This window comes from Leuciscus leuciscus (genome assembly GCF_965113295.1).
Source record: "Leuciscus leuciscus genome assembly, chromosome: 22".
In the NCBI taxonomy this organism is placed as follows: Eukaryota; Metazoa; Chordata; class Actinopteri; order Cypriniformes; family Leuciscidae; genus Leuciscus; species Leuciscus leuciscus.
Genome location: NC_138746.1, coordinates 14,959,149 through 14,983,663, shown reverse-complemented (window position 1 = coordinate 14,983,663; position 24,515 = coordinate 14,959,149). Strand labels below are relative to the sequence as shown.

Sequence of the window (24,515 nt, the reverse complement as noted above, 5' to 3'; positions counted from 1 at the left end):
TCTGCTTCCAAGGTTAAAAACAGTTGCATAGAGTTTTGTTATATATATATATTTTTAAAAATTTTATTGTTTTGTTCTCATGGGCTGCACGCAAAACAAACATGCATTGTGACCAGTGTAGTCTGACTTTTGTGAGCTGCTTCATTTTAGTGAATCAAAAACATACAGCGTGACAAGTGTAGCCTGATTCCTGCAACCAGTGACTCTTATGAGCCCGTTCTTTTCAGTGAATCAAAAAGATACAGAACGCATTGTGCGGCCCGATTTCTGAAATGAAGCATGATTTCTGAAACGATTGACTCTTAACTGGTTTAGTGTAGTGTAGCCCACTATCCCTTTGAAAGCTACAATTTCCATTGTTGGTGTTTTGAGTCCAGTTCTTGTAATGGATAGTTCAAGAAGATGAGTTACTGATTTGAATCAATCTGAAACACTGCCCAGTATAATGTACAGAATTAGATATGTAAGAATATGTAAAAAAAAAATTACATTAGAACTGCAATTTTCAATATTGGAATCAAAATTTAATCAAATAAAAATTTGAATCAAATAAAGAGCTTGTGAAACAGAATCAAACTGATTTGGGAAATTGTATCGATTCCTAGCCCTGGGTAGAGGTAGAGTCTTTATTGGGATATTAAACAAATGTAAGAATAATAAAAGACGAAGTGGCCTTGTAAGAAGTTTTTAGTATACAAAATACATTTACACTAGATGGCAGTTGTGTAATGTGTTACGGCCGAGGTGGAGATGGAGGCGGTCTAAGGAGCACATACAAACACTCTCAGGCTCTTCTCTTAAGGCCAGCAGAGACCCCACGGAATCCAGAAACATGTGGAAACTATTTGGGCCCAGACATTTATTTCTTTGTTTTACTGCTTGGCTCTCCGTCGGAGAGAGTGTCGGGCTGGGCCACAGGCTGTCTGGATCATGTCAGAGGCCGTCGGGATCAGGTTCCTGGACGAGTCGCCAGACCAGACGAAGGAGGAGGGAGTGTGAGAGAGATGTGAGGAGCATTGGTGGGAGGAAACTGACCTACTCTTTCAACTCTCAGCCCCTCTAAGAAAAGCCCCGTTAGCCTGTGAGGCAGGCCAGGGCACCAGCTGAGAAAACAAAATACTCCTCTCCATCACCCCCCCCCCTCCTTCTTCGCCTTTTTTATAGGGGCATATTTCAGCAGCCAATGGACGGGTCATTCAATCAAAGAGTTTTAACTCTCTTTTCAACCAACACTTAACTTCTTTTCCTTATCTTCGCTTTCTCCAACAGCCGCATCCAGACGAGGAGACTTGGAGGTGTTGGGCTACTGCTTGCTTCACTGGCAGTGTGGAACTCTTCCCTGGCTCTCATCTCTTAGGAACCCAGCTGAGGTCCAGGAGGCCAAGGCCAAGTACGTTCCCCTTTTCACCATAGGTCTAATTGTGTACAGTGGCTGCTGATCAGAGGCTTTCTGTGCTTATTCAGCCTGAATTATTCACTCAACTGCTTTATTAAAACTAAAAAGGTGTAAAAGGACACATATTTTCTTTCTTGTCTGGAAATTTAAGCAGTGGAGTACACAGCTTTAAAAGGATCTGTGGATCATTAGAAGAGAGAACGACAAGTTCTTTATAGTGAAATTTTAAACGTATGTTGTGTGATTCCATGAGTCAAAAGCAAAGATGTGTTTTCAGAACATGGTCTGTTTAACCATCACCTTTATCATCTCTTGACCACAGGCTGATGTCCAACCTGCCAGATTCTGTCCTGAACATGTCCATATCCGGCTCCAGCATGGGTAGGTGCACGTGAGTGTGCAGACCATTTGCTTTGATCAACAAGGTATGGGGCAGGGACTTAGATTCCTCGCCATCCCCACAAGCACAATCTCCTTTCCTCTCCTTCATCAACGGATTCTAGTGTCCCTGCAGTATCTTTCCCCCCTCCACAGGGAGCGAGGGCACGTGCGTCTTCTGAAAGGGGGCTTTGTGATCTATGATTATGATGAGGCCTTATTCTCCCAACCTTGAGAGGCTGGCTACAGCTGGACCAGAAAGATAAGACCTCTAACATGCATCAAGGCTGCGCATGTGGTATACATTCAGCCAGGCTGCCACAAAGAGAACGCGCGCTGGCGTAGCACTGCATCCAGCATATTTATTACAGTGAAGAATGGAAGGTGCCCATATTAGACACACATTTGTGTTCTCGTATGAACTGAGAGGCCCCTCTACATTGTGCTCCTGCCACTGTCCATTTGTTAGGAAGATGTGGTTTTTGTTTCCTTAGGAATGAAAATGAAGTCTGCAGACGCAGGTTGTCACTTGGCCGGACATTTGCGAGTGTGTTCAGTAAGCATCTAGGTCAACAGCAGGATGCATCAACATAAAACATGCAGACCAGCTCAGTTGGTGTTTATCTGCAAATTATGCAAATACTCAACCACGGTCAACCTCCACAGTAGCCCTCACTTGTGTAGTTTCCAAAAAAGGACACTTTTGGGATGCTCTACATCAAGGGTATTCAATTAAAGTTCCAAGAGGTCCGGTCTCTAGATTTCCTTCCCACCGGACAATGTTAGTTTGGAATGGTTATAAATTTCCATCTGGGCGGCAGAAGTACTTTGTAAAACATCAAAAAAATCCTAAATAGTCATCAAAGATGAGCATATTGGGACCTCAGAGCCATAACAGGGGTGTCTGAGAATTTTTCACAGAAAAACAAATTCATCAGTTGAGCCCAATTGAATAGGACAGTCAAATATGTATGACAGATAAAAATAATAGTTCTCATTTTCTGCAGTGTTTTAGCTAAAGAATTAATCTATTTTGCTGTTCACTGTTTTTGCTACTGTGTTGTTAAACTAACCAAGTCATTTGCAGCTCTAAATGTGGCGAATTAGAGTCTTTAGCAGGGAGGGAAGCAATGCGCACGGAACGGATAGGGATTGAATGAAGCGCGTTTGGTTCTAGATACAAATGTTAAAGATATAGCGCCGAAAGACCCTTACGATAAATTACCTTGAGCGCTTGCGGTGTGTACCGCTGTGTTGTTTTGACGCACTGCTCACTTTAAACTGTAGAAACGGTAAAATGGTGCTACCGTTGTAATTATGTCTCATGGAACAGACAGTGAGGACCTCTGCTCTACATGATGAGGGGTTTCGAAAAAAGTTTCCTGCTTAACATCTGATTTTCAGAATTATTTCTGTGTATCAAAGGGATAGTCCACCCAAGAATGAACATTCTGTAATCATTTCCTCACCCTTATGTCGTTCCAAACTTGTACTGTACATGTTTCTTTCTTCTGTGGAATACAAAAGAGGATATTTTGAAGAATGTTTCAGCTGGTTTTGTCCATATTGTGAAAGTCAAAAACATTAAGATGATGTGGAATTAATTCATACAAATGGTATAGTCCAAGTCAATCGTCATGAGGTTTGACTTTATTTGATGTTTGAGGTTTGTGTTTGTGTTCGTGTATCAATGTTTTGATATGATTTGAAAGTGAATAAAGGCTTAAATTGTGATCGGTATCATCATACAAAGTGTTCGTGTTGCATTGGAAGAATTACAGTATACCAATTAAGTTGTATGGATTAATTTCATGATACTTGAAAGTTTTGGACCCCATTAACTTTCACTGTTTGAACAATGACAACTGAAATGTTCTTCAGAATTTCATTTTTTTTTGGTGAACTATCTCTTTCTTTCTGACCCCTTGCAGAAATAGCCAGGTTCCTGTCCAGCGTGAAAAATCTTGGCTACAATGAAAAGCCAGACTACCAGGCCTTCAGAATGATTCTGTCAGCGGCTGGGCCGCTGGGCCCATTGGACCTCTCCAGGCCAAGAGTGTTAGAGATGGCCAGGCCAACCACACAAAGGGTGAGTGTGAGATGCTTTGGCACAGCAGCCCGGTAGTCTTAATAGAGACCATATGAGCTGGGGCTGGAGCATTCAGAGCAGCCTGTGGGCTGCGGCAGATTTATCTGTCTGGGAGAGAGAAGGAGATGCTCAGGTTTGGGAACCCTCTTCTGACCCTTTCCCAACTACATTGACTCCCACTCCTGCTCAGAGCCGTCTGACTGGCCTATTGGCGGCGTTGGAGTTGGACCAAAGTGATGTGGACGAGAAAAAAAAGAGATTTACTCAGTGGTGACAGACTCAGAGTTACCGAAGGTTCTTAGCCTGGGGCCACAGCTCAATGCAGTGTCAAGACCATACAAGAGAGCTATTTAATTAAAGCGCTCTTATTTATTGCAATCACATGGACACTTATATTTTAACGTCTATATGCACATTCAGAATCAAACTGCGTAAAAATACACCACACTGAATTCCTGCACTCTATTACGCTGGCGAGAGACAAGAAGGGCACTTTTCCTCTTTAAATGGAATGAGCTGGTGAATCTTGACCGTGGTGTCGTAGGTTAACCTTTGGTGACCTTGCCAAAAGGCTTATTGGCTCTCAAGAGGTCTGGAGTGGAGAGACCTTAATTCCTCTGGAATCACTTCACAGTTGATCACTGCCAACTTGAACCGCTGAACTTTACGAACACCAGAGCAACCCAATTTGAGGCTGTTGAATACACACATTTTACAGAGGCCAAAAGATCGGCAGTTAGAATTGCCTCTCATTTTTATGTGGAGCTGTCCAGCAATTTGATCTGTGGTTCAATAGAGAATGCTCAGTGTGATTTGGAGAAGGGTTGGTAAATACCCTCAGTGCTTAGGGTGTCAGTTACTCTCCTTGTGTCCCTGATATTGAAACCACTCTGCATACAGTGGATCCCCTGCAGAAAACATCTCAGTTCTACAGTTTTAGATTGACCTTAGCATTTTCAAGTGTTTTATAAATAAAGCATGAATCATACAAATGATGATTTAAATTCTGTAAGATATGTGCACATTAATGAACAAAAAAATTCTGTGAAATTTTGCCTGCAATAAAATTTCAGTCAATAGTTGTCCATAGCCAATAGTGTGAAAATGTTTGAAGCGCAGCGCAGACAGAAGTTACTTTCAAACCAAGCGGCTTTCCTTTGATCAAGGGCAAATTGCCTTTACCAACTTGAACCCGATTTCCAGATCACCTGCATTCCTATTGAATTAATTGGATTTTGCCCATGAAAATTTGGCGAACAACGGTAAATGTGAACGCACCTTTACTTGTGTACTAGTAATAATGGCAAATAGTGACATTGTGGGAAATTAAGCGTTGTTCCGCCCTCGTCCATAAAATGAAAGCTAACCAATTATAGTGAAATATATAAATGTAATAGGACATGTGTTTTTTTCAAGGCCTATAAAACCTTCACAATTTAAGACTTTTAAGATCTTTTTTTATCTTTTGTCAAACCATCATTTCAAGTTTTTTGTTTATCTCTAATAAAAAGTTATGCTTTTTGCAATTATAGAAATTATGATTATCAATTTATCTTAACCATGTTTCCTTAAATTAAAAATTCTCCAATTCAAGTTTCAGTGTTGCGCAACATCTTGTCATTCATTGTTTTTTTGTTTCCGACTTGAATATGTGACTTCCTGACTCGGATGTAAGAGCTTCCCTGGTGCGCTTGACTAGTGTTTAACTAAGAATGTGATTCCCTGAGATGGATTAGGCCATGGTTCTGTTGAGGAAGACTACAGGACAATGTGTGTTGATGTTGCTAAAACCAGATTGGGGCTGCCAGTTCAAAGTGTAGAGGAATTGATCGTTCCTTCAGTAAGCACATTAGAGTTCCTTTTTGATGCGCAGGAAATGGCTGCTCTATAAATGTATTTTAATGTTTTACATGTATGGAGAGTTCTTACAAAGCAGTGTGCAGAGTCTTTTTCCCCTGACCTTGACCACCCTACCTTTAGCACACATGGAAAGCATCAGTGTCAACAGCAAGGGCATTAAGATTTGGATCCCCTTTTCTTTGTAGTTGGATTTTTCTCTGTGGTTCTGTTCATCTCCTAGTCGATGTAGCTTCAGTTCCTTTGAATAAAAGCTAAAACAACACCATCAATGTCCCCCTCGTGTCTCAGCTCTCCTGAAACCACGTCAGGCAGCGTGAGGCCAGTAGCTCCTCGTGTCACTCCAACACTCCTGGAGTTTATTTTGCCTACAGCTGACCTCGCTGGTGATCTGTGGCCAAATTTAGTTTGGACAGTTGCCACCTTAGGGAGAGCAGTAGATGTCATTAATCAGGGCAGGTCCTCTTCTCTCAGGATCCAGGTCAGGGAGGGAGCATTATTGCTCTTTCACTCTCTCGTGAATGCTCAGAGACGAAAGCAAGTAAATTCCTGTCATCTAATTTAACTTAACCTCCCACAGGCTGCAAGCCAACCCAAGACTACTGACAAAAAAACAGCCAGATCAAAGCCTGTGGTGTCAGTTGAGGAAGATGATGAGGAAGAGTTGGGTGGGTCCACACCAAACAAAGACTGGAGCAAGACCAAACGAGAGACACACAAGCAGGTATAATTTACAAAAAAAACAACGGAATATTCTGGTTGGCTAGATGATGTGGGATGCATTGTTTAAAAGTTTGGTCAATTTTGTTTCACTGAAAAATATATTATTTTACTATAAATTATATTTTACTTTTAAATATTTCTGACAAAAAAACTAAAAACGACAACTTTACTGTCTAAAAGCTAAATCACATAAATTAAAACACCTAAAATATCTAACTACAAAAACAACAAATCAAATTGAAAGTAGAGTTTGAAAATGACTGATTTTTTTTGTAAAATATTTTTAAAACACCAGCATACTATTTTTCATTATTCTTTGATGAATAGAAAGTTCAAAAGAATTTGTCATTACTGTCACTTTTACTGACCCCAAATTATTGAACAATAGTATAGTTGCCATATATTAGGAAGAGGGTCTCTCACAAAGGTATCATCTTATTTGGAAGTCCTTGGTATATAGTATATAGTGTTATCAGACAGTGGTTTAATTAAAATTATTTGTTGGTGTCATCTTTACAGAGACCAAAAAAAGGTGACATGGCTGCTAAAAGAAGTACTAGGCAAAGGTCTATGCCTAATGAAAGTGATGAGGACTTCAGTGATGAAGATGAGCCCGTCCCTCCACGAGTTCATCCTAGAACAAGAGCAGGAGCACGACACAGACAGGAACACGAACAAGTAAAACCAACAGCAGAGCACAGGCCAAATGACAAATAGACCACAGTCAATCATTCACTGATTCAAATTGATCAAAGTTTAAAAGCATCAAAAAGTCATAGGAAATACAAAAATGCTTTGCAATATTTATTGTTTGATACAAACGTGTATTAACAGATCTAATATCAGGCCTCTCCTTTATAGTTCTTATAATGTGAAAAGATCAAATTTGCTCCAACAACACAGGAAAAGAAGAATGCGGATGTTTACAAGGGAAAGACCTGCTTGACCATGAGGGGGGAACAAAACCGTCACTATAAGAACCAGCAAAAACATACTCGAAAACTAAATGACGACTATGCAGTACCCAGCAATGAAGTCAACTACTGGAGGAACAACACCAAGAAACACAGCCGGAATCAAAACCAATGGGAGGACACTGATGATGATGATGGAGACCACTGGGGAAGTGATGTCTGTGGATTGGAAGATGAATGGACTCGGTACCATCACAGAGATGGCTTTGGAAAGTCAAAAAAATGGCATTTTAAAAGAATGTTGATCTTCCTTCTTGTTACAATATTGACTGTTGTTGGTTGTTGGTATTATCCTTACTGGAGCCGTAACGCCATATGACCACTACTCTGAATGAACAGAGTGTTGTTAAGCATTTCCTGTAACCATTTTCACAGTGATGGGCTGAAAGAATATATATGAATGGAATTATAAATCAGCATTGTTTTTTTGCACAAAAAATGTACTACTATTTTAATTGAAATTGAATTGTGGATTTAAATAAAGTTATTTTCTTTGCTATATTTGTGTGATAGAGTTGAATATTACCTTACTGCAGTAAGGACATTCTCCAAACACAATATTGAAACTTTGGCGACTGGTGGGCAGACCTCTCAGCCACTGTGAAGACAAATAAATCAATAAAATATTTAAATACCATACAAACACAAAAAATGTACACATTTTTAGGAAATTGTTTTGTGATTGTTCTGTTTGAAATACTGTTAAACTGGTTTGCTAAATCTTAAAGCACTTACCTCATAAAGACACGCTTGATGGAAAGGCTGGCCACAGCGCGGGTCATTGCAGACCTGATCTGGAATATCTGACTCAAGTCGATAAGAGTAGCAGATGCCACATTCAACACTGAAACTCTTGAGTACACAACCACAAAATTAGATAAGCAAAATTAGTAGTACAACTCAAGTAAAATGATAGCAATGACATTTTTGCCATCATTTACTCACATTTGTGTTGTTTAAAACCTGAAGGATTATTTATTTTTCCTTGGAGCACAAAAAGAGAGATTTCTAGGCTACAAATCTACTGGTAATTCTTATATGCAATTGCAATGAATGAGGATAGATGCTTTCCCCTCTAGTAAGCAGTGTTTGTTAGCTACATTTAAATTTAAGTAAAGCAGAAATAAATAAGCAGCATTAGATTGAAAAATGAAATCCATCCATCCATCCCCTGTCAACTCACTGACTCTGTGATACTGTGACTGGTTCACAGAGTCATTGAGCTGATCTTGTGAATTTGTGATTGAATCACTTAAGATTGAATCAGTTTTTGTGAATTGGATCAACCAAATCAATGAAAATATCTGACACAAAAAAAAAATATATATATATTTTTTTCATGAATCAGCACTACTTTTCTCATAAATGTGTCAAATTTCAGTAAATAATGAAGCTACTGACTTCAGAAAACATATTGCACGAACCCACTCTTTTATTATTTAATTAATAAAATTGTTGTCCATTCCAGCACTCTCACCAGCACTATACATTTATCAAAATGTCTCCAGCTGTGCTCCACTGAAGTAACTCAGAAAGTCATACAGGTTTCGAATCACATGAAAGGTGAGTAAATAATGGCAGAATTTTTCACTTAATGATTAAAGGAAAGACTCTTATGGAATTATAAAAACAAATGAAAAGCACCACTTCTCATAATTTGTATCCCTGAGTCTGATCTAAAATTCTGTATTTGAGATTCACTCTGCCTGCTGGTGCACGCCAGCTCATATTTGTTCCCACAGGGTGGACTCATCAACCCTATATGTGCTTGACCCCCACTTCACACAATCCTCAGACACCTCAGCCAGGCTAGAGAATCTTTACACGCCCCCCCCACCCCGATTCCTGTGCTTCTGCTCTCTTCTCCTCCACTGTCCGTGTTTGCATATTGCTGTTCAGATAATTAGTTGTTTTTTTCCCCCTTTTTTTTCTGAGCAATCCATTAAAAGGACGGAAGATAAAAATTTCAACATCTGGTCAAGTAAACTTTTCTCGCTTCAGAATGTTAATGATGGTCAAGCATTAATCTGCAGTACAGACTGTGAATAAACACTGCGGCCTTTCAACCTGCGAGCTGAAAGAGAGAAAGCATAAAAAAAGCACACAGGAAAAAAGATAAATGGCGGAGCTATGATTAAACAGCTCTTGATAGTGCCGAATATTCTGCCACCTTTGTTATTGTAATGATCTTATCTGTAAACAACCCAATTAAAGGAAATCCGTACCCACCTCTCCCGATGATAAAAACAAAGAGAAAAGGAGGTGAAGAAAAAAAAAGAACACTGCAAGCTTCAAATGTGATGGTGCTGTGGAACTAATTGTAAGTGGCAGTGTATGAGACGAAAATATGCAACGTACAGATTTTTCGTGGGTGGTAGGCGATGGAAATTCTATCTCCAACACATCCTTCATATTCTGTAGGACACTGCAGTCAGGGTTCCTATGAGGAGAGGAGGAAATCAGACCTTCATGCACTAATTAAACACATACAGTCAAGTCATGATGGTATAATGAATCCAGTTCGGTGATTACTGCCCAAAAACATTCTCACCACAGTGTTTCAGATTCATTTTGTGCTGTAATACATACATCAACTGAAAACTGTCTGCGGCGTGCACATGAAATGGCAAATTTGCATTGAAATATGCAACATCCACTTTGATTTCTCATTAATCATTTTCAACCTCCTTGGGAAAAAAATGAATTGGAAAAGAAGTTTGCTCACCATAAATGCATATTGGCATTCAATTTATTCCGTAAAGGAGTGACAACTGAAAGACACAAGCAAGAGTTAAAATTATTAGCAGATTTGTGGTAACAAATGCCAAAAGTATAGGTGCTTTAGTATTAAGTTGATTTAAAAAAAAAATAAAAAAAAAATAACAATGTCTTTATATAATTTTAGTAATATAGACATCATTTAGTTCCCACAAATATGCACAACGGTTCAATGTTTTTGGTCGGTTAGATTTAAAAAAAAATTATAATCACAAAGGCTGCATTTATTTTATCTTCAGTGTCACGATCCTTCAAAACCATCATACATTTTTTTCAGGATTCTTTGAATAGAAAGTTCAAAAGAACAGCATTTATTTGAAATGGATTTTTTTTTTAACGCCGTAAATGTCTTTACTAACTTTTGATCAATTTAATGATCCTTGCTAAATGAAAGTATGAAACGCTGAAAAGAAAAATACTGTAAATAAAACTAATACTGTCAAATAAAAGTTGATACTTATACTTATTTCTTTTTTTACAGTATTGGTATGTTGATGACCCTACAGTAAGCTGTTATCTGTTCTGTCACATCTTCAATTATTCATTATCAAAACCTACACACTTACTTATGTTTTTGTAATGGCAATACACACTGGACTTCATAATGTTTGCAAAGCACTGGGGGACAAAAATGCCATCAACATAAATCATATCAATCAATCTGCATGGCAAAAACAAGCCCGAGGGAGAGTTGTATATGAAGGCAAGAACTGCGCTCACCCCCCCTAATGTAGCCGAGCAGTTTCAATTAACTCTACCTCATCTCTCATTCAGCGTTCCTCACCTGATCGCAGAGCGCTGACAGACAATGCACGGCCGCGTCATTTCTTACCTCTAATCTCTATTCTCTCGTAGAAATGCCACAGCAGCGCGGGCGAAAGAACAGGACATTTCCTACTGTGACAAACAGTCTGACAGAAAGGGAAATATTCAAATAATTCAAATAAAACGCGCTCATCATGGCTGTTCCACCCGAGAGATCAATCTGGGAGGGACGTGATAGCCGCACTCTCTGTTTGTCATTTGTAAATGCAAAAAGCAATATTTCTGTCTGACCCCGCGCTCGGAGGGTCCGCGACTGCCACCGTCTTGACTATTGAAGTGTGGATTTAATATCAATGAATAACATTGCTAGGCAACCGACAATGTGTTCTGTGTGCCATTGTCAGCCAAGCATGACCTTGGATTTAAAGAAACAATCACGGCGGCTTAAATAGTGCAAACTGACCTCCATTCCAGCACCATCTCACTCGAAATCTAAAAGCACATTGCGCCGCAAACATATTGCGGGCTGTCAGCTCAGCCGCTCCAGCTGTAGCGGTCCTGTCTAAATGCAGTAAAGCATTTACAGCATGTGCACTTATGTACGGAGGTAATTGAAAAACAAGAGCACGAGAGGGAGGCACGAGTTCCTCACACACGAGCTGCTTCTCACATGCAGGAAACCGTAATAAAAGCTGTATGGAGATAAACAGAGAGATTTGCAGATATGAAAAATGCCTACCGTGCTCAGCCCCGAGCAAACAGCACTCCGGCAGCATTTTGGGGTGTCTGGGGTCAATTTGTACCTTTATTGAGACATTGTTTCCTGGGGAAGAACCAGCGATATGGCAGCTTAATATCGATAGTTGGATGGATGGCAGGAGAATGTGATGATCTGCAAATAATGAGATTCAAATGTAGTAATATGAATGTAATGTTACCGATGGCGATCCTTCTCATGGAGTCTGCTTTTGTGGGTTTTTCTGGTTCCAACACCCACGTCTGCTCATCTATCTCATCCAGAACCGACCAGAACTCGGACAGAGCCTCAACGTTTATCAGGAACTGACTGTGGACAACGGCCAAGGTGCTCTGGGTGTAGAAGAAAGGGCAATAAATTAGTCTCAAATTTATTTTTCCTGCTTGAGAGTTGGTTTTTGACTTCATTTAAAGGAACAGTTCAAACAAAACTGAAAAATTAGTTGTTGTTTTTTTTGTTAGAAAAGGCTTTGCAAGTATACCGTTGAGTTGTGGTCCCATTAGCATGTTGGTGAAAATTCACAGGCAAAAAAGGTCCATTGTCTATTGTCAATAGTGTTGCTCACACAAAAGTCACTTTCAAACCAAGCAGCTTTCTGTTGGTCAACGTGTAAATTTGAGTGACCAACTTGAACCCGTTGCGGAATTTGTGTATGGAAATCTTTCGCCTTCATGCGAAACTCCAGATCATGTGGATTTTTCAATTGAAATGACTTAAGTTCGGCTGCGAAAATTGGCCAAACAATGGTACATTTGACCACACCTTTAGTCAATTAATCTGCTAGCTAAATCTGTACCATATGGAAATGATTCGTCGTTACACTTTTCATACTTATTAAATGTTTTTGTTTGATCAGGCATTATGGAAAAATGTCTACTCACTGAGGTCCTAGGCGGACTTAACCAAATTGTTAACCAGTGTAAACCAAAATTGCAACCGAACTTGATGGCCAATGATGCATTTTCATTGTATGGAAAAAACAGGTCTGATATTTTGCTCAACAGAGGGAAAAAAAGAACGACATAAGGGTGGGTAGATAACAGAATTTCCAGTTTAAGTTGCAATGAAACAGAGGTAGTGACACATCTTTTCTTTAGTATTGCGACATCCATCCGAGTGTAACGTCTTATAGAAGAAGAAAAAAAGAAGTAGGCCAGGGACTTAGTTCTATCCATTGGTTGTTGGTTGGATCTGAATGTGAGCTTGCAATCAATGTTTTAGCAGACTAAATGATTGGAGAACTCCAGCATACTTCACCAGAGTGAAGTCTCATTTCACTGGAGTTTTGATTAGAAAATAGAATAAAAAAATAAATAAATAAATAAACAGGCATGGATTATTTGTTAACAATAAATAGATGATAGAACATGCATTTAGACAATATATATAATGGAATTAATTTCATGCCAACTTAAAGCAAATGATCTAAAGTAGGTGTAAAACAAATTGTATTGACCAAATTTAGACATGTGCATGTTGTATTTACAGTAAAATCCACTAAAATCCACAAACATCTGTTTGAATGGAAATGGTGCCTCTCAGTCAGCGGTTGTACTCTCAGAAGTGCCTAGATGCTAGAAATAGTATCCTTTTAAATTCTCATGCAACTCTTGATATGCAGGAACAACATTGCTTTTTTTTTTCTTTTTTCTTTTTTCTGACATTGGCTGAGCTGTCTTTAATAACTCCTGAACACTTCTGCATATGGAAGATGTTGATACTGTCCACATGTCTGGTTTCATATCACTGCTTTATACAAACTCCTCAGCCCTCTGCCATCAACACTCGGGGAGGAAAAGGAAAAAAAGAAACATTCCCACTGAAGTCTTGCCAAGTCTTCATCAACGACCTGTCAACAAACCATTGATTAAAGCACCAACCAAGAACAAATCAAATATAAAAAGTGACTGAACAGGAAAAGAGCAAAACTCATACATCAGCAAACAAGAGAAATCCAGCGATAGCGTTTGATCACTGAGAACCACAGACGACCCATCTACGATTCAGCATAACGGCTTCCTCTAATTCTAACATATACAAACACAGTAGGCCTCTGTTTCCTTTGGAGCTGTCCAGTGGTGAGGCAGAGCTAATGGTTTGAGTATGGCCGCTCATAAATCACAGCTCATGATTGACAGCTGATGGAGTTTGGCCCCGTTTCACTCCACGCTGTCAGAGTGAGGGCGTACAGGTCGCCCACGCCGCTCTGACCTCAGACCCACACTCCTCGCTTTCCACCGAGCTGCCAACTCAAGGTCTTTAATCTCAGAACGCTTTAGTCTGGACACCAGATCCTCTCTGCTCAAAGCCACGACCAGTGCTTTATTATTTTTTCTGCTGTTTAAGATGAATAGGCTTATTTAGTGTGAAAGAGATGACAGCAGCTGAATTGAAATTTGTGTCATTAAAACTTTCAAACATCCCAAATGATACCACTGTACGAAATTAAGTTTGCAAACATCGCTGAAGGTTTACATCCCAATTTAAATGATGGAAAATATCATTTAATTATCCTGTCAATTTAATTTGCCCAGTGTTTTAGCAGAAAAAAAAGAAAAAAAAAGACTTTTAATTAGGGATGTCAAAGTTAACTTAAGATATAAATTAAATATGCAATAATATATATTTGTAATTAATTAAAAACACCAAAAATATCAGATTCATTGAGATTAATTGTAATAATTATTCCACTGACGGACAGTTTTAACAATAAGAAATATAAAAAACTAAATCCATCCTTTATTTTAAAGGCTAGAATAAATAAAATAAGATAAAATAATTTTATTTTTTTAAAGAATAAAAGAAAAATGTATACATTAATAATAATAATAATAATAATAATAATAATAATAATATATATATATATATATATATATATATTGATTTACTGTATATATATTTTTTATTTTATTTAAACAAAGTATTTTTTCTCATCTTTTAGATTTCCACAAAGACGGCTTCATCATTTCCCTCACAAAGACGGCTTCATCATATTTGGGGGTTATAGGCATCAGAACGTTTGAAAACTCTTGCTGTAGTCAGTCAAAAAAGCTGCAGCGTAATATATAGATACTGTAAACATTCTAAAAAAAGCTGATTAACCTGCTACACCCTGAAAAATAAAGATTAGATCTACAAAAAAACTAAACAAAAAAACAGCAAGTCTATATGTACACAGACAGTGTATTATTAGTCATCTGTGTACTTTTGTGGTGATCCGAGAGAAAACTGGATTGATTTTAGATTGTGAGATGTTAAATCGCATTTGTCAACAATAATTTTGAACCATTGTAATAGCTCAACCACATAATACAGCCAATCTCAGCTGATTTAAGAGGGACAGGACTGGCGGTATTTTAGAGGATAAGATCTCACATGTTTTTCTTTTGTCACATAATTTGTGTGTGCTCACGTTGATTATGTGCCTGATTCTCTGATACATTTCCATACATGTTAAATTGGAGAGCACAGAGGCAGAGCTGAATAAAACACCCAGAGCTGGTAATTGAACATAACAAAACAAATCAAATTACTTCTGTTTTTAGACAGTAGCACTAGGGCAAGGGATGTGCAGACAGCCAAATCAGAAAAACAGCATAGTAATCTGGATTGGTTAAGGGGAAATCTTTGTTAAGGCAAGAACATGTTAATGTGAATGAGCTTTCCCTGATGCCACACAGGACCGAATGCTCTGATATAGGAGAGAGAGCATGAAACAAATATGATGGGTCGATGTGCCAATACAGCACGAACAATTTAGCATTGCACAGGTGCAAAGACGCAGCAATTATTTCCCAATTAATGCCGGTTGTGTGATTATAGTTATGCTTTTATTTAAATATATGGTGCAGGCAAGATGTCCTCATAATTGAATTTCTCTTGGAAATGTGCCCGAAATGTGGAATGGCACAATGGATTCCTCCCCAGTGAGGTGACAGCATGCTTACTGTTCTGTTAACTCTCCCAATTAGGTCCATCCTCATAATGTTCAATGGAGCATTTTCAGTCATTTAGTGAACAAGTGTTAAGTAAATAAATCAATAATTGCACACAAAGAAGTATGTATTCATTAATGCCCATGGTCTATAATTGTGATTGTTAAGGAACCACTACATAAAGAAGCAATGCTGGGCTAAACTATTTACATAATACATTAGTGGGACAGTGTGAGTACTAACATTCTGTAAGGTACAGTACCTTGGAATACAATATAAACATAACTGTACATGATTGCTTCTGGTATCTCAGTATAGCTGATAGATGGATACCTTTGGCAACAAATGAACAGTCTTTAGCGATAAAATAAAACTAGCACTATCAATACATTCAATGATTAAATGGCAATATTTTATTTATTTTTTTATCATTTTGTAGTAAAAAACTAATAATTATAATAGTATTACTTGAGCAGAATGTCAATATTGTTAGCTCTTATGAATACAATATCTTATAAATAGCTTGATAAAATAAACAGTGTATGCAGTGTAACATCAAAAGTGACTGTAAATGCAATTAAAATCATTTAATAATGACTGTCTATATTAAAATAGAAAACAATAAAATAATATTTCACAATTACATTTTATACATAATTTATTTTTGATTAGATAAATGCAAAGCATATAAGGCTTTTCCAAAAGCATTAGAAGACTTTACCGACCCCAAACTTTTGAACGGCATTGTATTTACTTTTTTGAAATAGGTTGAGGGGTTAAAATTCATGCAGAGAGCATTGTTTCTCTTTGTGCACTCCAGGAGTAGGGTCCGGGCGGCTGGTTGAGTGGAAATCCCACTGAGACACACTTGCACCGCTGTGTACACCACAGAACAAAGAGAACACCCCGCCAAATCTCCTGATCCATATTATACATTACTCACAAACTCACTGACTCTCCCCACAAACACACACAGTCAGTTCAGCGCAGGTAATCATCACTCATTCAAATGTACGTGAGAGGCAGGCAGACAGGCCTTTCTCTTCCCTGAACAGAGGAGATGCATCAAGACATCAGCAGCGCAGCAGGGCTTCGGCCGACAGAAGGCTGCTGTGTGCTGAGCTGGTCTTCTCTGTCAGAGAGCCATGTTCCACTGCCATCCCTCACCCAGCACAACGCACAACCCTCCCTAACTCACACCACTGCTGTGCAATATGCCAAGTCGCTTTCATCCACCTCAAAGTAATTGGAGCAAACGTATGACTGAAGAGGAGCCTGTTTTTCAGGGGAGGAGGCGAAAACAGAGGACGATGATAAAAAGAAAACGACAGTGAAAAATGGGTCTCCGTTCTCGCTTTTAATTGTTATACGTAAGAGGAAACTCGTCGAGGCTCATTAGAGGCCGCTAACATATGTAGCTTTCCAGATCGCTGTCCTGTCGGTTTATTTGGCTCTGTTTGAGCCTTTGTGAGAGGAGTTATTGTTTTTTATGGAAGCAACATCAAAGCGGCAGCGGAACGGAACACCTTTCATCAACAAAAACACACCTTTAAATGCCAAAAAAACTTTGTTAATTAAAAACATTGTACTTTAATTGCTATTTAAAAAAAGGCCAATTTTGGTAATGTGATAAAAAGTCAAATCAACTTTTCAGTAACAATATTTCTGTTCAAAAAGTTTTTAAGTAACTTTGGTCTATGTACCTGAGAGGTCCACGTGATGACCAGTGGAACAGGAAGATCGGCAGAAAACTCCGGGGCCTCAGCTGGATACTGAAAAGAGAGTAAAAAAAAAAAAAAAAGAGAGATGCTTTTATCACTTAAAATGTTAATGGAAGTCTGGTATGGTCTTTTTTTAAATATTAAAGTATAAAAGTTAAGATTTAGGTATTCATTAATTTTTTTATATTTATATATTACTTTTGTGTCATATATATATATATATAAATAATTAAATATTCTTCATTGTGCATATTCAGTGAAATACAGTATAGAAAACATGCTTAGATTATATATTTCAAATAAATGCAGTTCTTTTGATCTTTCTATTCGTCAAAGACTTAAAATATATCACAGCTTCCACAAAAATATTCAGCTGCAGCAAAACTGTTTAATAACAGTTATACTATACTATATATATTACATATTATACTAATGTAATATATATACCTTTATTTTAATCAAATAAATGCCTTGGTGAGCATAAGAGACTTCTTTCAACAAAAACCAAAAATAATAATAATTAAAAAAATTTAAAACTTACGGACATGTATACTGTATACTATATGAACATTGAATGATAGAGTGTATTATATACACTATTAATATAAAATTCTATAATAAATCAATAAAATTAGAATTAAAATAATGTTAATAATTGATATGTAATTAATAAATTAATTTATTTTAATTATTAATAATTTACACATTTTTATCATTATTTTATATTTCAACACACCATATCCACTCTCCATGCTGAAAGACTAGGTGAGCTTTCCACTCCTGAAGGCCTTACTTATTCATCCTCTTTAAGCTTCAAATTCTCTTACATATATTTCCACACTACAACCAATAAAACAACTATGAGTATGACCCCACAACCCACATTTACACCAGCAGCAGAGATGCCTTTGCTGGCTCCTGTTGAGTAAGCTGGTGCTGGGTGACGCAGGGCCTTGTGAGAGGTGCCCGGCTCTGGGAGGATGAGCAGATGTGAGGTGGGTAGATCACAGCTATTTTTAGCACCCAGCAGGATGGTGGGCAGGTGGGCACAGGGGGCTTCTCACGCCCTGCTGAATCTCATCAGGACCCCGTGCAGTGTCCGCAAGGAGCCACTGGCATCTATACCATGTCTCCACTTCCAATGCCAAACAGAGCTCACTCACACAGCCCGACCCTCAGACTAAACTACTCACACGCTACAATTTTCTGCTTCTTCTGTGGCCCCTGTAATCACCTTATAAGGATCACTCATGGTCTTATCTATGCCACAGCATCCCTGCACACTCTCTTGCCTCTCCTTCAGGCCCTGCCACAATCTCACGGCTCCATCTCTCAACATAATCTTATAGTCACAGCACATTAGTGCCACCTGCTTAAAGTTAGATACTAAAACCAAAGTTCTGCTCCTTTTGCAGTCCAGCAGAGACTGAGGATCTAGATACCGAAAGCTGTGTGAACTTATCCTGGTACATTTGCATCTATGACCCACAAAAATTATAGATCTGCAAAATGACAAAATTATTTTAGACAATTATTTTATCTTTTTTGTAGACCTTAATGTTGAACTAATTTAATAAAAAAGGGTTGGTTTTTTTTTTATAAAAAATGTGGCTCAGTTACCTCATATTTACAAACACACATGCGCACAGTCGCACACAGACACACACATTGGGTTTCCATAGACATACAAACTGCATATTCTAACCACTAACATACCCCAAACAAAAAACTTTCTGCTTTCAAGAATAAACTTTCTTTATTTCAAAAATCACTTGGTATGATATAAGCTGATTTTCTCATGGAGACCAAAAATGTCTTCTCAAGGACAATGAATTTGGATTTTGCCATTTTTATGGGGTCCCAAACACACGCACGCGCACGCGCGCACACACACACACACACACACACACACACACGCACGATTTTTTTTAAATCTTACTGACCCAAACTTTTAAATGGAAAAGTATACTGTAGAGGTCAAAAGTGATGTCAGTGATATCATCCTTTATCCAAATATTATTAAACATTTGTTAAAGCATTTTTTGTAGTTGTGCTTGGAGTCAGTTGTTTTATTTGTGATGATGCAATGAAACATGCCAAATTGTGCAGACATAATTTTTGGCCAGGCTGTCATACAAAGAAATTATGAACACAAGAGAGAATCAAGAGAGAGTCAACAAAATATGGTACTGATTTTTCCTGTGAGCTTTTTGTTTTTCTATAAAAAAAATGTTGTTGCATAGTAAAATAAAACCTGAGGCCTGTAAACTCTGCAAAACCGGCATTTTGACATTATTTTGTGTGTATTCGACTGTTTAAGTGCAATAAGCAGCGAACAATAACTCAATTTAGCACTGAGAGGCGGCTTTATGTGCGCGAACTTTGGGTGTGAGCAAATAAAATCTGCGTGAATGAGTCAAATTAAACGCAATGCACGCAATCCCATGCCGGAATTCAAGCCCTGTAACACCAACAATATTCATCCGGAGCAAATGAAATGAGTGAGTGAGGGGAGGCAGGTTTGTTTGTCAACTCTCTGTCGGAGAGATGAGAGAGCGAGAAAGTACAGCTGGTATTGTGTCTCTATTCTGTGGAAAATGAGTACTGGAAGATTTTCAGATATTTTAGCCTATCGATATACATGTATAAAAAAAAAATCGATATTTCTGACAACACTACATTGCACTTTATTATTTCAGATGCCTTTTTAAAAGACTACAATTGAAAAATGTATATATATAAATAATTCAACCCATTGAAGTGGCAAGTAGGAATGACTGCGTTACACACTACTGCTGAAATCCACCCATACTGGCGGGTGTTAATGTCAAGCCCTGAGTACATGTAACGTGTAACAAGGACACAGTGAAATAAAGTTTTACCAAAATAAGAAATAAAACAGGGCTTGACCCTTGGCTTCACCTTAGACTTGAGCTTGATTGTAACAGCGTGCTGACGACCTGCAGAGTCCTCTGCCTTCATCTTGAGTGTGCGGAACTCTGCATCGATGAAGAGCAGCCTGCCAAGACAGATCAATAGCATCACACATAAGACCACATACAACACACATCAGACAGATCAACAGTGAATATTTGTTTCAAGTACAAAGTAACATAACAGGGATATGTGATTTTGGTCATTCATGCTCCACAGATGTGTATACAATCCTCTCTCCCAGCAAACAGTGCTGAAAATCAACTACAGCGACCACAGATTTATTGCTAAAATCCCAGCACTTCACGACACACTCATATTTCAGCAGCTTATTTACGAGTCGTGTAACACAGCATATCGTGGTTAGTTTATACATGCACACTTTACTCTTGAGTGTTCCCATCAGCAGAAACTGCAGGATCACATATCCACATTCTGTCCCTTAGCACTTAAATCCACATAAAAACTCTGGAAGAACTTTGAAACATTTCGTTGGCTCACACTCTCTTCTGCCATTACAGCAGAATATACTCACTGTACATTAAATGAAAATTCTGTCGTTAATTACTCACCCTCATGTCGTTCCAAACCTGTAAGACCTTCGTTCATCTTCGGAACAAGAATTAAGATCTTTTTTATGAAATCCGAGAGCTTCATTTGCTCCGAATATCCGAATATCTTAATTTGCGTCCCGAAGATGAATGAAGGTCTTACGGGTTTGGAATGACATGAGGGTGAGTAATTAATGACAGAAATTTCATTTTTGGGTAAACTAACCCTTTAACACAACATATTTTTTACTAACTCGTGTACTCAAACATGTGTGCACAGCCCACAATTATTTTTCAACTTTTATTCCATTTTGAGGGGGATCCCCCCCCCCATTTTAATTAGAAATTGAACTGAAAAGTAATAATGCACATGAGCTATCAACTTTTAAAATAAATAAATAAATGCCTTTACATTTGTAAATACTGTTTGCAGTTCTTACAGATCTACCTGCAAACACGCTTGATTTCTCTGTTCTACTGTTCAAAGTGATCTTAATGCTCAGTCTGTTTCTTTCACAACCCATGAAGCAATGGGATGAATCTTTTGCATCACATTCAATTACATGAGCTTTTGGCACAAAATCACACCAATCATTCATTTCCTCGAAATTGAGATCTCTTTTCAGAGATGGAACCTCATTCAGCCACTCTGCATTCTACAGGGATCTCCCGCCACAGTATCAGGCCTTGCTGGCGTTCACCTCAGTTGATTGAAACAGCTTGACGGCTCGATGTCTTGCTGGGAGGATTGATGAGAGCATTACATTTGCAACTAGAAAATCAGCTCCCCTCATAAATGGCGAAAGGAACATTTGGCATGTTTGCATACAAACAGGCCATAGATGAAAGCATAAAGCCGTACAAAAACAAAAAAAAGAAGAAATCGGAATAGTAAGGGGGAAAACATAAACTGTAATACCGCCAAGGCCACGTTTTTGCGAAGACTTCTCATCACGACTTTCCAGATATGCAAAAAGCCAGTTGCTGAAAATAGTACAGTTATTCCATTCTCACAGGTGCCACCAGGGATCATGAGTTTTAAGATATAACTGCTGGCTGGCGTAAGATGGTGAGAAGACCAGCCAATAGGAAACCTGCTCAGGTGTCATTATCTTGGCGGGGTGTTAAAAGACCACAGCGAGAAGCCCAGCGCTTCTCTCTCATACATGTGCAACGTGTGACAACCTCTCACCATGGCACCTATGCACCAATTGTCTAAAAAAAATCTCAACAGTTTCAGATGACGATGTCAGACCAAATGCAATATCTCACAGAAAAATGGGAGCAAACTGGGATCAAATTCAAAATATTCAACTTTCATTTTCTTATGACCTAACGCTTTGCTGCGATACTTCAAATAGCACACTTAGAACGCACTATAAAGCAGCCGGAGACTGATGTTTTGTAATTTCCTAAATATCTGACTCTTTTGAACTATTCTGGGGATAAGAGGGGAGAACAGACCTGACCCCATCTATACAGTAATTAACAGTAAATGTGGCTTCTTCAAGGCAACTAAAACTCATTAAAATGACCAGGTTCTGCGGCACTTCCCCCTTCCTAAACCAATCAGGGTCCGCAACTGTGCCGGACTTGAGGCTATTAACAGAGACACGAATTAAGGATCTTAATTAATCTCAAGTGCATTTACAGATAGCGCTTGTGTATAATACTTCTGACCGCAATTCAGGTCTGAAATGTGCACCTTATTTCCAGCCTAACTTTTCAGCCTACATTTCTCCATTAAACTTGAGAGTGGGTCTCCAATTAGACCAATTTGCATTTGCTAATATCATAATTATATCTTTGGACATTAATAGAAAGTGGAAAATGAGAAGCCTAGTGAAATCACAGCTTGATACATGGCTGACAGACACCACATTAGCCTCCTCTGTTACAAAGTGAGAAATGTGACACGATGTTTTCATGAAAAGTTGACGAAAGTACGTGCCATTTATGTCCTTACAGTAATGCAAAGGATTTTTCCTATATGCAATTATCAGAAAACACAATGGAATGCAAGTCGAGAAAAGCACTAGGCCACTAGAAACATCATACTTATCCCATCCTAAGATCTCCATCTCGGTTATCAGCTGGGAATAATACTGAGGTGGTGAGAAGGACTGACATCCTGGTTGGCTCTTCAACGCCACTTCCTGATAATAGACAAGTTCATAATGAGAATCATTTATTCAATCTGCGGGACTCATGTGCTTATTATGGTAATATGATGCTAAACATTACATCATGTATAACATTTGTCAACATGAATATGGTAATGTTCAACTCCAGGGATAAAACATGCAATATTTTAGCAATACTTACCAATACTGTTCTGAGTTCCAGGATAAAAGCCATCAAATTAGTTGAATGCTGTAATCTCTGTAAAAAATAAATAAAAAATGCAATTCAAATGTTTTGATTAAACTACTACATACAGAGTAGCAAATCCAGCACCTGCCATTTGACTAATGAGAGTGACCATTATAGTTAATTTTTAATAATTTTAAATTCATAAGAAAATAATGAACTTTAACTAGTTAGGGTATCGCATAAATCTAGGCAGGGCAAATCATAAATCTAATCTTTTCACCCTTGAGGCACATGGAAAATGATTTTTTTTCCTCCCCTCGACAAACATTATGTGTTAATTAAGACGTATTTCTTGAATGATGAGAAATAGCTGCAAACTATTTGCCTTTGATTTATTGTACCTGCTTCACAATATGTTGATAACCATGAAGTAGCCGTTTCATTTGCCAGCAACAATGTAATCTGCAAAACAACCAAAGACAAGGCAAAGAAAATTATAATATTAATAATAATACTTAAACCTTTGAAATCATGTATATTAACACAATAATTAATGCAAAGTAAGTGTTTATATATGATTTAATAATTGTACTGGCTCAATATTACATACACAAAATAACACACACTTAAATGGAGTGAAAAAGCCCTTGTTAAAAAAATAAATAATAATATATATATATATATATTATTTTTTATTTTTTTACATAAAACATATGACCATGTCTTGTATCTGGTCCAATGTTCTTTACATTTGTTATATGTTTACATTTGTTATATTACATTGTGTTGGTATTCATTGATTTTTAAATAAATAAATAATGTACCATATTATTACAAACATACTTTGCCTGTTTCATCTGATGATCAGGGGGTAGAGATATTCTTATCCTGAAGTCTTTTTCCTGTCAAAGATTAAATAATAGGGAAAAATGTGACACTTGTGACAATCGTTTCAACTACTGTTATGCGATTCATCACATGGCATGACATATTCACACTGTGACCGTATATTCACACTTAGTTAAAGACTGTGAAGCTTTGAGATGTGAAACTGTCCTTACCAGCACTGAGATGAACCCGTCATAGACTGTCTTCTCCTTATTAAGCGCAATGATCATAGGGCTTTCTCTCATCTGCAAACAGCTCATGATGAAAAATAAATACGTCAAAGCACAGGATGACTATAAACCGCTAGCTAAACACTTAAGTTAGATGTCTCGATAGAAAACTTAATCATATAAACACACACTGAAGCTTTTTGTGTAGATAACAGTCAATCGCTGCTATCAGGAGCTTCTTCCACTGTTGTTGTTGTGATGCACTGCAAGCAAAGCGAAAGTAACT

General features: G+C 38.0%; 2 protein-coding genes across 4 annotated transcripts in view; one reads left to right on the top strand and one right to left on the bottom strand.

The window, feature by feature from the left end:
- The window catches only part of vrk2 (VRK serine/threonine kinase 2), a 15,532-nt gene extending 7,616 nt beyond the window's left edge, over window positions 1-7,916 (top strand). For all 3 annotated transcript variants that reach the window (XM_082154738.1, XM_082154737.1, XM_082154739.1), the window contains 6 exons: window positions 1,270-1,390; window positions 1,719-1,777; window positions 3,706-3,863; window positions 6,301-6,444; window positions 6,963-7,121; window positions 7,347-7,916. In XM_082154738.1, coding sequence (XP_082010864.1) covers window positions 1,270-1,390; window positions 1,719-1,777; window positions 3,706-3,863; window positions 6,301-6,444; window positions 6,963-7,121; window positions 7,347-7,736 — 1,031 coding nt within the window. In that variant the 3' untranslated portion in view covers window positions 7,737-7,916. The remainder of the gene's footprint in view (window positions 1-1,269; window positions 1,391-1,718; window positions 1,778-3,705; window positions 3,864-6,300; window positions 6,445-6,962; window positions 7,122-7,346) is intronic.
- On the bottom strand, window positions 7,666-24,515 carry fancl (FA complementation group L). Its single transcript, XM_082154740.1, has 14 exons — window positions 24,233-24,515; window positions 24,015-24,073; window positions 23,573-23,633; window positions 23,184-23,240; window positions 22,917-23,014; window positions 20,296-20,392; window positions 17,356-17,424; window positions 11,899-12,049; window positions 11,700-11,783; window positions 10,143-10,188; window positions 9,776-9,857; window positions 8,153-8,269; window positions 7,944-8,015; window positions 7,666-7,799 (listed from the first exon to the last, which is right to left on the bottom strand). The coding sequence occupies exons 1-14, from the start codon at window positions 24,317-24,319 to the stop codon at window positions 7,764-7,766; spliced, it is 1,116 nt and encodes a 371-aa protein (XP_082010866.1). The 5' UTR covers window positions 24,320-24,515; the 3' UTR covers window positions 7,666-7,763.